This window comes from Ranitomeya imitator, chromosome 1 (genome assembly GCF_032444005.1).
Source record: "Ranitomeya imitator isolate aRanImi1 chromosome 1, aRanImi1.pri, whole genome shotgun sequence".
Classification (NCBI taxonomy): domain Eukaryota; kingdom Metazoa; phylum Chordata; class Amphibia; order Anura; family Dendrobatidae; genus Ranitomeya; species Ranitomeya imitator.
In genome coordinates, this window is record NC_091282.1 from 1,102,072,922 (window position 1) to 1,102,089,936 (window position 17,015).

The 17,015-nt window shown below is 42.4% G+C and overlaps 1 protein-coding gene across 2 annotated transcripts in view; it reads right to left on the reverse strand.

The window, feature by feature from the left end:
* Positions 1-200: 200 nt before the first annotated feature.
* The window catches only part of RWDD4 (RWD domain containing 4), a 36,895-nt gene continuing 20,080 nt past the window's right edge, over positions 201-17,015 (reverse strand). The window contains exons 6-8 of one of the 2 annotated variants that reach the window (XM_069744285.1): positions 13,625-13,811; positions 10,740-10,815; positions 201-1,335 (exon numbers count right to left, since the gene is read on the reverse strand). In XM_069744285.1, the coding sequence (XP_069600386.1) occupies positions 13,723-13,811 (89 nt within the window). In that variant the 3' untranslated portion in view covers positions 201-1,335; positions 10,740-10,815; positions 13,625-13,722. Of the gene's footprint in view, positions 1,336-10,619; positions 10,816-13,624; positions 13,812-17,015 lie in introns of those variants that run through there. The other variant, XM_069744284.1, reaches the window with a different exon arrangement.

Here is a 17,015-nt window from a genome sequence, read left to right on the forward strand (position 1 = left end):
GAGAACTTTCTCATGCAGCAGTGGTGCCGTAAGGGAGATCACCGGAGCTGATCAGCTGTGGGGACAATTACCTCCTGTGTCAGTGTAAATCAGGCTGTTTTTGAGAGCAGAGTAGGGAAACGTGTGCACAGCTTATGCGATGTGGTGCCCTGGTAGGTTCCAACACCCAGATATTTGTATAATGAAACCTGGCACTCAACTTATGTGTGAAAGCGGTTTTTAATTTTCAGCAACAAAACGTTTCGGTCATAAGTCTGACCTTCCTCAGTTACTGTTAATACAAGCGAGATGGAAAATAATAAATGTACAGAAGAAAGAAGAAAAAAGAAAAAAAATGGTGTACAACCAAAATAAAGTATTTACAATATCAAATTTGTCAACATACAGATGGCATGGACGTATATGGGAGATGGTATATAATGTATAAAAAACACGAGTAGAAAAACATATCATGTTTATGAAAAATACATATGGAGACAACCAGTTATGGCACAGTACATGCGGTAAGAGGAAGGAAAAAGAGGAAAAAAGGAAGACATACCATATAGGAGGAATTGTCTATGGTGAATGTATGCTTCTGTGAGCCAAAAAGGGGGGGGGGGGGGGGTTCCTCTGAAATGTAAAAATAACACTCTTATGTATAATGTGTAATTGGTGAAGAGCTGCCACCGATATAGGAAGTAATTGCCTACCCCTGTTACAGTTGGAGATGTGCGCAGCAGCCTGTGGGGAGGATGGGCACAAAGTAAGTGACCAAGCTGCCGAGGATACACTCGTGCTTATACTTGTGGATGAGTCAGACTTACCGCTGGCGTGTGGCATGACGCGGAGTCCACCGCTTGTCAGTAACCTATCACGCCGCTGCACGTTATATACCGGCTGGTGTTGTGGCGGTGAGCCGCGCTGTGGACCGGAAGAGGTGTGTCCAGTCAGCGGCGGTGAAAGCCGGGAGGTGGTAACGCATGTAGAAGGTGTGTCCCGCAGCTAGGTAGGCGTGTACAGGAGGGAGCGCTGTGCTAGTGACGTCACCGCTATGGCGGTGCGTTCCAGGGGCCAGGAGCTTGCGTGTCACTAGTGAATGTCGGGTTCAGCAGAATGCTACATGTGACTAGGACTATGTTAGAGGATGCCAGACGTAGGCAAATAGACTCGCAGTAAGAAGAGCAAAATGGGACATACAGGGATGAGATATAAAATCCATAGAATAGTTATAGGTTACTGTAAGGAAAAAAAAGGGGTAGACACACAGTAACACAAAATACATGCAGGTGGATCGAGGTGTATCAACCGAAGTGGTGAGTGCCAGTGAGAAGTTCAGGGTCAATAGAGCCGACTCTAAAAAATAGAAAAGGGCAGTTAGAAACCACACAAAATATATAAGGGCAGTTAGAAAACACTCAAAATATACCCCATTGATCTATACAAAGGCTAACAGGTCATATTCCCTATTCAACCCTTTGGGAGAAAGGGTCTCTAAGGTATGTATCCAATAGGCCTCTCGTTTTTTCAATAGGGCAACCCTATCTCCACCATGTCTTTGTGGGGGAACTTCAGCGAATATACTCATTACTCGAGATTTCCCGAGCACGCTCGGGTGTCCTCCAAGTATTTTTTTAGTGCTCGAAGATTTAGTTTTCATCACCTTAGCTGAATGATTTACAGCTACTAGCCAGGCTAAGTACATGTGGGGGTTGCCTGGTTGCTAGGGAATCCCCACATGTAATAAAGCAAGATAGTAGTTGTAAATCATCCAGCTGTGGCGAAGAAAACAATCTCCGAGCAGTAAAAAAATACTCTGAGGACACCCAAGCGTGCTCGGGAAATCTCGAGTAACGAGTATATTAGCTCATCACTACTCTTCACCTTAAAACTAAATATAATATTTAAAGGGAACATGACTGGAGACTCCTGCTGCTGAGATTACTTTGAAGAGCTGCCAGGAACCATGTATCTCAGATGATTACTCCAAGAGGCAACTCCAAACCATGTGGACCAGTCTCTCATTATACAGTACATGCACATAGAGAGAAACCCTTCAGTGTAGGGGAGTGGGATGAGGAAAAGCTGCTGGTTGTTCAAAGTATCTTGTCTTTGAAATTTAGTTGCATTTTGTGTTAAAAAATGCACAGCTGCAATAAGACCATCAGTGTCTGATTCATGCTGCTCATGATCAGGGGTGAACCTAGCCACACTGCTGCCTGAGGCAAACTTCAAAACGGCATCCCCCCCAAACACATATACAGTACAGCCCCCCTATAGGGCTCCCATCTCATATACAGCCCCCCATACATTACATGAGTGCTAACTATTGTACATTCTACAATAGGTCATAACAGTATAGTCCTCTATACAGTATTCTGGGCACCACAGTGCTCCATACAGAATAATGAGCCCCATATATTGCTCCATACAGTATAATGGCCACACATGATCCTTTATACTGTATAATGGCCACACATGATGCTCCATACTGTATATTGGCCCCACATGATGCTCCATACTGTATATTGGCCCCACATGATGTTCCATACTGTATAATGGCCCCACATGATGCTCCATACTGTATAATTGGCCCACATGATGCTCCATATTGTATAATGGCCCCACATGATACTACATACTGTATAATGGCCTCACATGATGCTCCATACTGTATAATGGCCTCACATGATGCTCCATACTGTATAATTGCCACACATGATGCTCCATACTGTATATTGGCCACACAGTGCTCCATACTGTATATTGCCCATACATGATGCTCCATACTGTATAATGGCCGCACATGATGCTCCATAATGTATAATGGCCACACACAGTGCTCATTACTGTATAATGGCCGCACATGATACTGCGTACCGTATAATGGCCACACATAGTTACTCCTACACACACGGCTGCGCTCAGTACACCTTGCACACATGGCTCCGCTCCATACACACCCGGCTCCACTCCATACACCTAATACACACCCGTCTCCGCTCCGTAACCTAATACACACCCGGCTCCGCTCCGAACACCTAGTACACACCCGGCTCCGCTCCGTACACCTCATACACACGCGGCTCCGCTCCGTACACCTCATCCACACGCGGCTCCGCTCCATACACCTCATACACACGCGGCTCCGCTCCATACACCTCATCCACATGCGGCTCCGCTCCGTACACCTCATCCACACGCGGCTCCGCTCACCTCATCCACACGGCTCTGCTCCGAACACCTCATACACACACGGCTCTGCTCACCTCATACACACATGGCTCCCCTCCGTACAACTCATACACATTGAGCTCCGCACACGGCTCTGCTACATCCACACTGTAAACCCCTCCTGACCCCACACATAAGGTAGCTTACCATGGCAACCAGCACAGCAGAGTCCTGCAATCCATGGAGGTCACGATCATGTGACCCCTGACTCCTCCCCTCCTGTGACCTCATCACAGGTCCTGTGCGCAGAGCAGCCAATAGGTTGTGGGTTGTGAGCAGGGGCGCGCACACCGCACTAGTGACACTCCGCAAATGTCAGGGATTATGGAGAGTCGGCACCACGTGTTCTGACCGCCACTCTGCTGCCCCCTGTCTTTTAGTGAGGACTGCCGCCTGAAGCAAAGGGCTCAGCTTGCCTCATGATAGCGGTGCCCCTACTCATGATTCAGGCAGCATGAAGCTCCAGTTTGTTGCTTGTTATAAGTTATACTGCATCTAATGCAGCCATACACATTAAAGTAGTGGTTGGCAACAATCTTAAGACCCCTATAAACATTAGTTTAACTCCTTTAACCCCAAGCCTGTTTTCACCTTCATGACCAGGCAACATTTTACAATTCTAATTAGTGTAACTTTATATGGTAATAACTCTGGAATGCTTCAAATGATCCCACTAATTCTGAGACTGTTTTTTGTGGCATATTGTACTTCATGAAAAAAAAAAAAGAAAACGGGAAATTTTGAAAATGTTGCAATGTTCAAACTTTTTATTTTTATGCCCTTAACCCAGAGTTGTGTCACCAATACTCCATATGTGCGGGAAAACTACTTTCGAGGCACAATGCAAAGCTCAGAAGGGAACAAGCGCCATATTGGAGTTCTGATTTTGCTGGACTGGTTTGAGGGTGCCATGTCACTTTGGCAGAGCCCCCGAGGTGCCAGAACAGAAGAAATCACCCATATGTGACCTCATTTTACAAAGTACACCCACAATGAATTCATCTAGGGGTGCAGCGATCATATTGACACCACATGTACCTCACAGAATTTTATACCATTGGGTGGTGAAGAAAGAATAATTACAATTTTACCACTAAAATGTTGTTTTAGCCCCAAGTTTTAAATTTTCTAAGGGCTGGTAGAAAAAAAAAAGGACCTCGATTTGTTCTAAAAATTTCTCCCGAGTGCGCCAATACCCTTCATGTAATCGGGAAATAGTATTCAAGCCCAGTACAAAGTTCGGAGAGGATGGAATGCCATATTATAATGCAGATTTTGCGTTTATGGGGGTACCATATCCCAGTGGAAGAGCCCTTGAGGTGCCACAACAGCAGAACCCACAGAAGTGACCCCATTTTACAAAGTACATCTCTCAATGAATTAATCTAGGGGTGCAGTGATCATATTGACACTACAGATGTGTCACAGAATTTTATACCATTTGACAGTGAAGAAAAAATAATTACATTTTTACCACCATTTTGTTTTAGCCCCAGATTTTACATTTTCACGAGGGTAAATGGGTAAAAATTACACCAAAATTTGTCCCTCAATTTCTACTGAACTTGGTAATACCCCATATATGGCTGTACAGTACTGCTTAGCAATTCGTCGAGACTCGGGAGGTACGGAGCGCAATTTGCCTCCTGGAGCTTAGACTTTCCTAGAATAGTTTGCGGATTCCATTATACAGAGCTCCTAAGTGCTAGAGGAGCGGAATCCCCCTTCAAGTGACCCAATTTTGGAAAATTATATCCCTTAGGCTGGGGTCACACTTGCGAGTGTGGCGCAAGTCTCTCGCATCAATACCCGGGGCACTGCCGCTGGCACTCGGATCGGAGAGTGCGGCTGCATGTATTTCTATGCAGCCACACACTCTGGTCCTGAGTGCCGGCGGCAGTGTCAGGGATTGATGCGATAGACTTGCGCGAGTTTCTTGCATCACATTCGCAAGTGTGACCCCAGCCTTAGGGAACTTATCTACTGGTATACTAACGATTTTGAGTCCATGGCTGTTTTCCTGAAACAAGCTGCAGTGGATGTTGCTCAGTGAAAATTGCAAACTGCCATTGTAGAGTTCCCAGTACTTTCTAGTGACAAATACATTGTACAACCCCTGGCAAAAATTATGGAATCGCCGGCCTTGGAGAATGTTCATTAAGTTGTTTAATTTTGTAGAAAAAAAGCAGATCACAGACATGGCACAAAACTAAAGACATTTCAAATGGCAACTTTCTGGCTTTAGAAAATACTAAAAGAAATCAAGAATAAAAAAATGTGATAGTTATGTGATAGTAATGGAATCACTCAATTCTGAGGAAAAAATTATGGAATCATGAAAAACAAAAAAAACCACTCCAAAACATCACTAGTATTTTGTTGCACCATCTCTGGCTTTTACAACAGCTTGCAGTCTCTGAAGCATGAATTTAATGAGTGTCAGACAGTACTCTTCAACAATCTGGCTCCAACTTTCTCTGATTGCTGTTGCCAGATCAGCTTTGCAGGTTGGAGCCTTGTCATGGACCATTTTCTTCAACTTCCACCAAAGATTTTCAGTTTTGGGCACTTTTGAAAAGAAGGACAATGCTGAATAGAGGCCAGATGGAGTCCAGAGTAACGCTGCTGCCTCATTATAGTGAATGGATCCCTCGGGGCTTACAGTCTACAGTGCCCTCATCTGCCTCATTATAGGGAATCTTCTACTGGGGGTTCCATCTGAATCACGTAGTTCAGATTTACACGTAAACCATGGTGTAAGCGCTCAACATAGAGCAAAGGATAAATGGGAGTAGAGGCTTACTGCGATCTGTGGGAGGCAGAATGAACAAATCAACAGCAGGGTGAAAATTGGTTTCATTTATTTTTTACGCTGTTCCTCGTGTGGTATAAGTGATTAGACGACTTTATTCTCCAGGTTGGTGCAATTACAGCGATACCAGATTTATATATATTTTTTTCTGTTTGGCTGCAGTCACACACTAAAAGACACTTTTTATAAAAAAAAAAAACTGGCCCATATTTTGAGAGCTATAATATTTCAATATGTCAGCTGACAGTGTCATGTGACAGCTTGTTTTTTGCGGGATGAATTGACATTTTTAATGGTATTTTTGGGCACATGACATTTTTTGATCGCTTTCTATTCTAATTTTTGGGAGGCAGAATGAACAAAAACTAGCAATTCTGGAATTGTTCTTTTGGCTTTTTTTTTGCCGTTCGGCCTGTGGTAAAATTGATCTTTTTTATGTTTTGTCGCTTTCAGACAAAAACTATTTTATAGAAAAAATAATTGTTATAGCTCTCAAAATAAAGCGATAACCTTTTTTTTTTTTACTTTTCCACTGATAAGCAGCTATACAGCTGTTTTTTTGCGGGACAAGATGATGTTTTCAGCTATACAATTTTTATTTACATTCACTATTTTGATAGTGTTTTTTTCCACTTTTTGTTCGACAGCATGTTAAAAAAAGCATTGTTTTTTATGGTATTCACAGAAGGGATTAAGTAGTGTGATAGATTTATGGGGCGGGTTTATCCGGACACTGATATCGAACATGTATTTTTTTATTTTTACATAATACAAAATATAACCCTCCACGAGGCTTTGACTTTCAGCAATCTGATCGCCGTTATAAACCATTGGAGTGCAGGAGTATTGCAATGGCTTATAATGGTCGGTGCTGCACTGACACAAGCTCCTTAGACCGTGATCTGTCCATAGTCTATGGAGCTTGCAGTAGCCTGGTGCCCCGGATGTCGTCATGTCATCGGGTAACAATGGCAACGATTGTGCCCCTGCAATAACATTGTGGGGGTGCCGATCGGTGGGCAGAGGGAGCCCCCTCCCTGCCTTCTGAATGCAGTCATTGATATCGGTCACAGCATTTAAGAGGCTAATCTGCCGGAAGCAGTGCGGGCACCGCTCCTGGCAGGGAGAGCTGGGTGTGTAAAATCACCATAACTTACCAAGTACATCATAGGTTGGGAATTACTTTCAAACTATGACATACTGGGTACGTCAAAGGTCGGGAAGGGGTTAAAATTCAAGAAAATGGATCTGGGATTCAGGGATCTGTGCTAGGACTGATTTTTTAATTTCTTTATTAATGACCTTAGGATAGGATTGAGAGTAAAGTGTCAGCCTGTGCAGTGGAATCGGATAGCTGTGCAGGAGCGCCTCACTGTGTATTATTGAAGAACCAGTGCTTCAACTGCGCAGGCGAGAGACCTCGGGCACGATGTGGTTGACAGAGAGACATCATCCACTTACATTCATTTAGAAGAGACAGCGTTTGAAGGGACTGAGGCGGCATGGACTACAATCTGGAAACACGTATAAAACACTGCTTCTCAGGTTTGCAGGGGCACGTCTGAGGATATAAAGGAGATGCAGGAATCACATTCTTATGACCTTAAAGGTGATGAGCATGGTTTAGAAGCAAAAAAAAAAAAAATGGCGACAGGTTCCATTTAAGATGTGACCTGGAGTGCTCCTATGCAGTGATAAGGTGCTCGAATGCATATATGGACAAGATGTCCACAGTTACTACAGACCAGTGTGGCATTGTATGGCATGTACAGGAATGATGTCCTCCAGACAGAATGAAAGGAATTAAGGAAATGGCACTGTAAATAGTTTAATGGATGAAAGTAACATATTGAGTAGCCTGACGCTGCAGATGTGCTGTGCATATGTCAGAACAAATGTTTAGCGGCAATATGCATGCCAATTCTGCATGCATATTTCCCGTAGCAGGGAGTTGCAGAGTTGCAACGGAAATTTCCGCGGCAATTCTGCAACGTGTGCACATAGCCCAAAAGGTATTGTCCACCACCACAATTTCTTTTGTAAACCATCTAGCAAGTTAAAAAAAAAAATCTTAATATATTCTTACCTTGTAATGTCTTCACATCCTGTGGCGGAGGTTCACCGACCTCCATATTGGACCCAAATGATGGGTGTCTCAATATGGAAACTGCTTGTGGTACCAGCCTCTTGCGTGGTACCACCAGAGGAACACACACACACTGTATACGCCGTGGAGAAAGAGCAGGCAAGGGGGAGAGCACATGGGGAAAGAGAGTGGATAGGTGGGCGAGTACATGAGGGGATTCTCAACGCTGCAAAGCCTGCCCCCATTGTGACATTACCGCCCTCCCGATGCAGTAGCATCGGGTCTCCATCTAGTTATACATCTATTAGTATAACCACCCTACTGATCCTTCGCCATTCCATTAATGATTCCCAGAATCGCTGCCAGTCTCCATAATTTCTGTTGCAGCAAGACAAGCATGTAACTTTGGCAGCCAGTCACTGATCATGGCAATGAAATGTTGGTTGTCATAGTTATCACATTATTTGGATACAAACGTCTCTGGTACCACTGATGTTGTCAGGAGCAGAAATCGTTAAACAGATAATCTCATGTTATTAAATTGCTTTAGTTAGGCAGAATTAAACTAAGCAAGTTTGCAACCGACTTGATTTTTTTCTATCTATATTACCTTACACTATACAGCTTGTTGCCTAGAAGACTGGTCGTTAAAGGTACCGTCACACTGGCCAACTTAACAACGATATCGCTAGCGATCCGTGACGTTGCAGCGTCCTGGATAGCGATATCGCTGTGTTTGACACGCAGCAGCGATCTGGATCCTGCTGTGATATCGCTGGTCGGAGCAGAAAGTCCAGAACTTTATTTCGTCGCTGGATCTCCCGCAGACATTTCACACACGCCGATTCAGCGATGTCTTCACTGGTAACCAGGGTAAACATCGGGTTACTAGGCGCAGGGCCGTGCTTAGTAACCCGATGTTTACCCTGGTTACCAGTGTAAATGTAAAAAAACAAACAAACACTACATACTTACATTCCGGTGTATGTCCCCCGGCGTTCTGCTTCCCTGCACTGTCAGCGCCGGCCAGCCGTAAAGCAGATTACAGCGGTGACGTCACCGCTGTGCTTTACGGCCAGCCGGCGCTCACAGTCAGTGCAGGAAAGCAGAACGCCGGGGGACAGACACCGGAATGTAAGTATGTAGTGTTTTTTTTTTTTTTTTTAACGTTTACGCTGGTAACCAGGGTAAACATCGGGTTACTAAGCGCGGCCCTGCGCTTAGTAAGCCAATGTTTACCCTGGTTACCAGGGGACTTCGCATAGTTGGTCGCTGGAGAGCTGTCTATGTGACAGCTCTCCAGCGACCACACAGCGACGCTGCAGCGATCGGCATCGTTGTCTAGATCGCTGCAGCGTGACGGTACCTTAAGGAGACTGAAGCGCTGTAAACTGCTCAAGAAACAACTTGCGAATACCCCCCTTTAAGTAAGATTTTGATCTGAATATTGAGGGTGTTCACACATAGCCAATAGAAAAATGGATGTTGATTCTGCACAATACAATTTTATATTAATATGCCTTTAAAAAGGTTGCCTGGTTTTGCTAGGTCCCCTAATGTGGAGCTCTTTAAACACTGAAATCACAAGGAAGCCTGAATGCTCATTCTTAGTACATTACTGTAACACACTGTCCGTCTGAAACCATATATTTCATTGCCCAGTCCTCCAGAGCAGACCTATGTTCAGTTTACTAGAGGGCATCCCAATCAATACAGCAAATGACAAGGAGCTGTCTGAACCAGAAAACCCTGTTCATAATATATGCAACAAAAAATAAATAAATCATGAATTCTATAAGAATTCCATAATCTGTTGCTAAGCTTATGCTAGAGTTCCATTTGGTACCCTTACCTGTGTATTTCACAGACAGAGCACATACCAATTCAAGTTGGGTCTCGTCATGGATCAAAACCACTCATACGAGTCAATGAAAAATCATACAGCACACATTGCCATCTGTGTGCGGTATTTTGTTTTTTCTTCATACAAGAAAATCACAGAGGACACACTGACCTAACAGTGATGAAAAGCCAATCCAAAACGTTATGAAAATCGGTGTTTTTTTCCCCACATACAAGAAAAATCACGGACGTCCTAAGGGCTGCATAAAGTCGTGACAAAGGCTCGGATTCTAGTGCTGCACCACTTTCAGACATTCTCATGAAATCCCCAGCTCTGCTCCTATTCCTAAGCTGCGGGACTCCACACCCATTCGGCGTTGACTGACAGCTTTCTGCCTTTACTGTACATAGGACAATAGCCGCCTACGAGTGACAGAAGTGCAGGGGAGCCACAGCTTATAAATATCAGGGATACACATGATGGAGAGGACTTCAACACTGTAGAAGGTAACTAGGGATTTGATGACAACACAGGCGGATGACCTTGGTGACAGATTCCCCATAGTAGGACTATCTATTCCACACCTCGTTCGTAAATCTCTCACACATCATTCAGTTTATCTTCACAAACTCATAAAAGGGACAAATAGTCTTGTGTGCATAAAATACAAGAACACGGCACATCTTTATTAAACAGAAAGCCTACAAAAGGGGCTTCTCTTATAAAATGTGACTTTTATAATAAATTACCAAAGTAATATAAGAAAAAAAACTGAAGATGACGACCTGCAGTCACGTAGCATGTTATTAAAAAGACTCTTCATGACGTCTAGTCATCCTCGGTGGAGCCAGTTTTGGACAGCTAAAATACAAAATACAGAACTGGTCAGGAAATCTTCCACTACATAATAAAGTGCAATAACCAGCAAAGAAAAGCTGAGCAGGAACAATTATTCCACAGGTTTGGGGAAAATGTTCTTCTGCAGAATACTAACTTTCTCTAAGGATGCTGACTAGTCTCAATTTTAACTCTCGAGTAGTTTTACCTAGAAACTCATGAGGAAAACTTGTGCCATGTGCCGCTCACAGGCTAGAAACACATTGCGTAGATTAGAAAATTATAGTATTTTCCTTAGCAAACAATCAGGTCACTAATATACATGAAAAGCAGAGGGAATCTTTGTATGGATCCCAAGTTACAGACTGAATTATAGTTCAGAGTTACACTTACAATCCTTCACGCTTCAGTTGTGGCTAGAATGTTTTTGAGGTGAACACAATTTTATTTTATTTTTTTGAGAAGGTTTACGCCATCAATTTTCAAAAATGCCAATTTGCATTCATTCTAAATCGTTATGAAAAGTGATCAGATGAATTGCAAATGTAAAATCACCCATTTATTAGATCATCAAGAACTTCTTGCTGTGAAGAAGGCTTCAAGGTGTCCAAGAAAGTCCAGCAAGTGCCAGAACCGTCTGCTAAAGAGGATTCAACACAAGTGCAGAGCTTGCTTAGGAATAGCAGCAGGCAGGTGTCGGGGCATCTGCACAATGGGGTGAAGGCTTTCAGAGGCTGGCCTGGTGTCAAGAATGAAAGTAAAGGAGACACTTCTCTCCAAGAAAACCATCAAGGACCAACTGACATTATCTATGAAGTATATGGATTGGAATGCAGAGAACTGGGGTAATGGTAATTTCTCTGGTGACAACACTTTGAGACTGTTTGAGACATCAGGAACAATCATGTTCCGGAAAAGAAAAGGTGTTTGCTACCATAAGTCTTATGTCTGCCAACAATAAAGCATCCGGAGACCATTCATGTGTGGGGACTACTCATACAAGGGAGTAGGTCCATTCACAATTTTGCCTATAAGAATAATGCCATGAATATAAAATTGTATCTAAACATCCTCCAAGAGCAGATTCTCCCAACAACCCAGGAGCAATTTGGTGATGAACAATGCCTTTTCCAATAAGATGGAGACCATATTAAAAGGCAAAAGCGATAAGTGGTTCGGTGAATAAAACATTGACATTTTGGGTTAATGGCCAGGAGACCGGAGATCTTGGGGTCAATCCTTGAAAATTGGGTGGACAAACAAAAATACAGAAATTGTGATAAACTCCAAGCACTGATTAGGTAAGAACGAGAGATCATCAGTCAGGATTTGGTCCAGAAGCCGATATCCAGCTGCCGGGGAAAAGTACAGGTGTCTTGAAAAATAAAGGTCAACGCTATAAACATTGACTCATGTATTTGTCAATAAAAGTGTAAAAAAAAAATAAGTTTGTAAATGTTTATAATTGTACTTCAACAACCAAAGAGATGTGTGACAAAAAAAAAAAAAACCTAAAAACAACGGAGCAGCAAACTTTGTGAAAACCAAAAATTTGTGTCAGTCCTAAAACCTTTGACAGTGACTGTACCGTCTCCCAGTATTCTCGCTGACTCCATTTGCTCTGGTGCTTTACACTCTGGAAATGGACATCTGGACTCCACGTACTGCACAGTGACCAGTAGCAAGAAAGAAAAAAAGCCTAGCAGCCAAGCAGACCCACGACATTGTAGGAACTATGCATGTGTACTGCGAGTCATACATGATTTATAATAAGGACTTAATGCTGCTCATGTAAATGTAGCATTGCAGGATCAATGCAAAACAGCAGTCTACCTGTTATCTAAACAGACGCTAACACACTGTAAGGCTATGTTCACATGTTGCGCTTTTGCAGTTTTTTTTGCTGCATTTTTTATGCAAATTAAAAGCTACTTTTTACAGCACAAGAGAGTTCAGAAATCACACTTTTTTCCTAACTAAATTGGAAAGCTGCTGCATTATTTTAAGTTGCGGCATGTTGGGTATTTCAGTGTATTTGCAGCTTTTATTCACCCATATAAATAAATAAGTGCAAAAATACAGCAAAAACGCCGTTATCCGTTCTTACTGCTTTATTTTGGTGAAATGCAAAAGCTCGTACAACTATACGTAAAACACATTTATTTTGGTCATTTTACCAAGTATAAAACATAATGTCTTGGCATTGCCACACGAGCACGGAGGCTGGCACTTTTTTAATTTAATGTATTTTGCACTTTATTTTTTTTTAAGCAATCCTTTTTTTGTTTCCTTTTTTTGTCTGTCAATTTAAATAATTTGATCAAACTGCCTTTTTTTGCAAAAATGTTTCACGTTATCCATATTTCTTGCACTGGTGCCCTAACACCTTGTATGGTGGAAGCAAAGCTGAACTTTGGAATCTGGAAAAAGGCATCATAAATGCAGCAAGAAAACAGCAAAAAATGTTGCTAATCTTGTGTTTTGGTTGCAACTTTTTTTTTTTTTTTTTTTTTTTACTGCCAAGAGACCAGATTTTGACTGCAGAAAAAAACAGGAAAATGTAAACCTAGCCTAAGCCGGAGATCAGACAAGTATATGACAAATCGTCAGTTGTGAGTCTTGACAGTTTCTTCAAACCAAACTCTGTGATTGTCTTGTCCATTTAAGATATTTATACAGTATCTGGTTTATGTCATGTCTGCAGGTGACAGTACAAGAAGGCACCATTCATATTTACAAAAAAATTATATCATAATATAATATACATACACACTAAAAGGTGCACATATAACCCTCAACATTACACAATGGTTTTAATGGACTTGATACTTACATGCTGGAAAAATGTAGCACCGCAGACCCCGCCGTGTCAATACCAGCCAAGATAAAGAAAGAAATGAGAAACAATAAAATAAGAACTAAGAAAATATTTTACCATTTCCCAAACATTAGAAGATGGTCAAGATTTACCTTAATTACATCAACCCAATTCCATCCACGTGGTAGCTCCCCCTTGTGGTCTAAAAGGTGTAGGAGGAAAGAATTATTTGTGGGTTTCTTATTAGCTATGAGAATATATTTCAGTTTTTATAACTTCAATAACTTTACAACCATGTATATGGCCAGGTGTATGTAGCTGCAAAAGTGTTAACAAGAAAGTTGCTTCCTAAAAATAAAAAAAACTTACAGGATAGTAAATAATTTTAGGTAAAATAGTAAAAGGGCTTAGAAATCTGCATAGAAACTAATGATTTAGCGAAATAGGTTTTCATCCCTTACAGCGTTTTCTTGCGAAGTTGCATTGGTTAATAGTGGCTGTGCCATCTAAAATGTTTGACAGAGGGAAAAGGCTCGTCACATGGGCAATGGCCACAGAGAGCTAGCAGAGAACCGCTGGTCCACCACAGGCCTCTGACTATTAGGCCTCGTCACTAACATAGAACTATGTATTACACAGAAGAGATCACAGGCTGCAGTCCTCCAACAGGATAAAAATAAATGGAACATTATGTTTAATATTAAAAAACAAAACAAAAAAACAACATATTTTGCTTGCAGGGTGCAGATAATTAAAAGTATTTTTTTTTTTTAAATATGTTTTTAGTGCAGAAAAGGACTAAAATGCTCCGTAGACGTGGAGCAAATCAATTTGCACATCCCAGTCCACGACAGTGTTAAATGGCCACTGGACAGGAGTCGGAGAACTCTTACCAGACAGCATCCGCAACAATGACGTCACACCAGTCCGGCGACGGATGCCATCAGCTAAGAGGACGATCAATTGCGGCTTGCGCATCAATTACATAATGTATTTATTTGGTAACAATCCTACTTCACTGAATAAAGTTACTTGTCATTTTAACCACCAGGTTAAAAAAATGGTGAAATAGCCATTCCTTTCCAATTTGCCCTACAAAAAGTTACCATTCAATCGGGGCATTGAATAATACAATTCATCTTGCAAAAAATAAGCTCGCAAAGCTGCATCAACTGAAAAAAAAAAAAATAGCTTGGTCCTAAAAAGGTACAAGGAGACAAATGCAGTATTAAAGGGATAAACAGCTGACAGCTACAAGCTCATCTATACTTAAAGGGGTTGTGCCACAAAGTATCGTACATTTTAATCAACAGCTTTTGGAATAATACTTTCCAAAATTGGAATGGTTTAACCCCTTAAGCCCCGGTCCGCTTTCTGTTTTTCGCTCCCCTCCTTCCCAGAGCCATATCTTTTTTATTTTTCCATAAATATGTCCCTGTGAGGGCTTGTTTTTAGAGAGATAAGTTGCATTTTTGAACGACACCATTGGTTTCAACATATCCTGGAAAACGTGCGGTGAAATTGCAAAAAAAGTGCAGTCCCACACTTGTTTTTTGTTTGGCTTTTTTGCTAGGTTCACTAAATGCTACAACTGACCTACCATTATGATTCTCCAGGTCATTAGGAGTTCACAGACACCAAACAAGTCTAGGTTATTTTTTTATTTAAGTGGTGAAAAAAAAATCCAATCTTTGGTTAAAAAAAAAAAATGGCGCTATTTTCTGAGACCTGTAGCGTCTCCATTTTTCATGATCTCAGGTTGGGAAGGGCTTATTTTTTGTGTGCCAAGCTGACGTTTTTATGGATACCATTTTCGTGTAGACATGATCTTTTGATCGCCCGTTATTGCCTTTTATTGCAATATAGCGGCAACCAAAAAAAAAGCGTAATTCGACTTTTTCTCGTTATGCTGTTTAGCGATCTGGTTAATTCTTTTTTTTATTTTGACAGATCAGGCGATACTGAACGCGATGATACTAAATAAGTTGTATGTTTGATTTTTTTTTATTAAGGTTTTATTTTGAATGGGGTGAAAGGGGGATAATTTGAACTCATTTTTTAAAATATTTTTAAAAACATTTTTTCTTTACTTTTTGCATGCTTCAATAATCTCCATGGGAGACTAGAAGCTGCAGTTGCCTGATCGGCTCTGCTACATAGAGGCGATGATCGGTTCGCCTGAATGTAGCAGAAATGCTCACTTGCTATGACCGCCGACCACCGGGTGGCACTCCTAGCAATCTGGCTACGACAACCATAGAGGTTTGCTGGAGACTAGGGTTGAGCGACTTTTACTTTTATAGAATCGGGTCGGGTTTCACGAAACCCGACTTTTTCAAAAGTCGGGTCGAGTGAAATCGGCCGATCCTATAAAAAAGTCGGGGTCGGCCGAAACACGAAACCCAATGCAGTGCATTGGGTTTCCAATGGTTCTCAGGGTCTGAAGGAGAGGAAACTCTCCTTCAGGCCCTGGGATCCATATTTAAGTGTAAAATAAAGAATTAAAATAAAAAATATTGCTATACTCACCCTCTGATGCGCCCTGGTACTAACCGGCAGCCTTCCTTCCTTAGAATCAGCGCGTGAAGGACCTTAGATGACGTCGCGGCTTGTGATTGGTCGCGCGACCAGTCACAAGCCGCGACGTCACCGAAGGTCTTTCAAGCGCTGATTCTTAGGAAGGAAGGCTGCTGGAAAGAAGCAGGGCGCGTCCGAGGGTGAGTATATTCCTATTAGGTATAGGGCTTGTTTCCATTTGCGAGAAACACGTCCATGTCTCGCATGTGGAAACGAAGCTCTGGTGCCGGCACTCCGTAGCGGAGCGTGCGGCTGCATGTGTTGCTATGCGGCCGCACGCTCCGCTCCGGAGTGCCGGCACCAGAGCTTCGTTTCCACATGCGAGACACGGACGTGTTTCTCGCAAATGGAAACAAGCCCATATACTCACCCTCGGACGCGCCCTGCTTCTTTCCGGCAGTTTTCCTTCCTAAGAATCAGCGCTTGAAGGACCTTCGGTGAAGTCGCGGATTGTGATTGGTCGCGTGAGCGGTCACATTGGCGGTCGCTCGACCAATCACAAGCCGCGACGTCATCTAAGGTCATTGACTCACTGATTCTAAGGAAGGAAGGCTGCCGGTTAGTACCAGGGCGCGTCAGAGGGTAAGTATAGCAATATTTTTTATTTTAATTCTTTATTTTACACTTAAATATGGATTCCGATACCGATTTCCGATATTGCAAACATATCGGAACTCGGTATCGGAATTCCGATATCAGATTCAGAAGATCGCCGACCTCATGGCTGTCCCCACACAGGGGTCGGGTTTCATGAAACCCGACTTTGCCAAAAGTCGGCGACTTCTGAAAATGGCCGACCCGTTTCGCTCAACCCTACTGGAGACCTCTG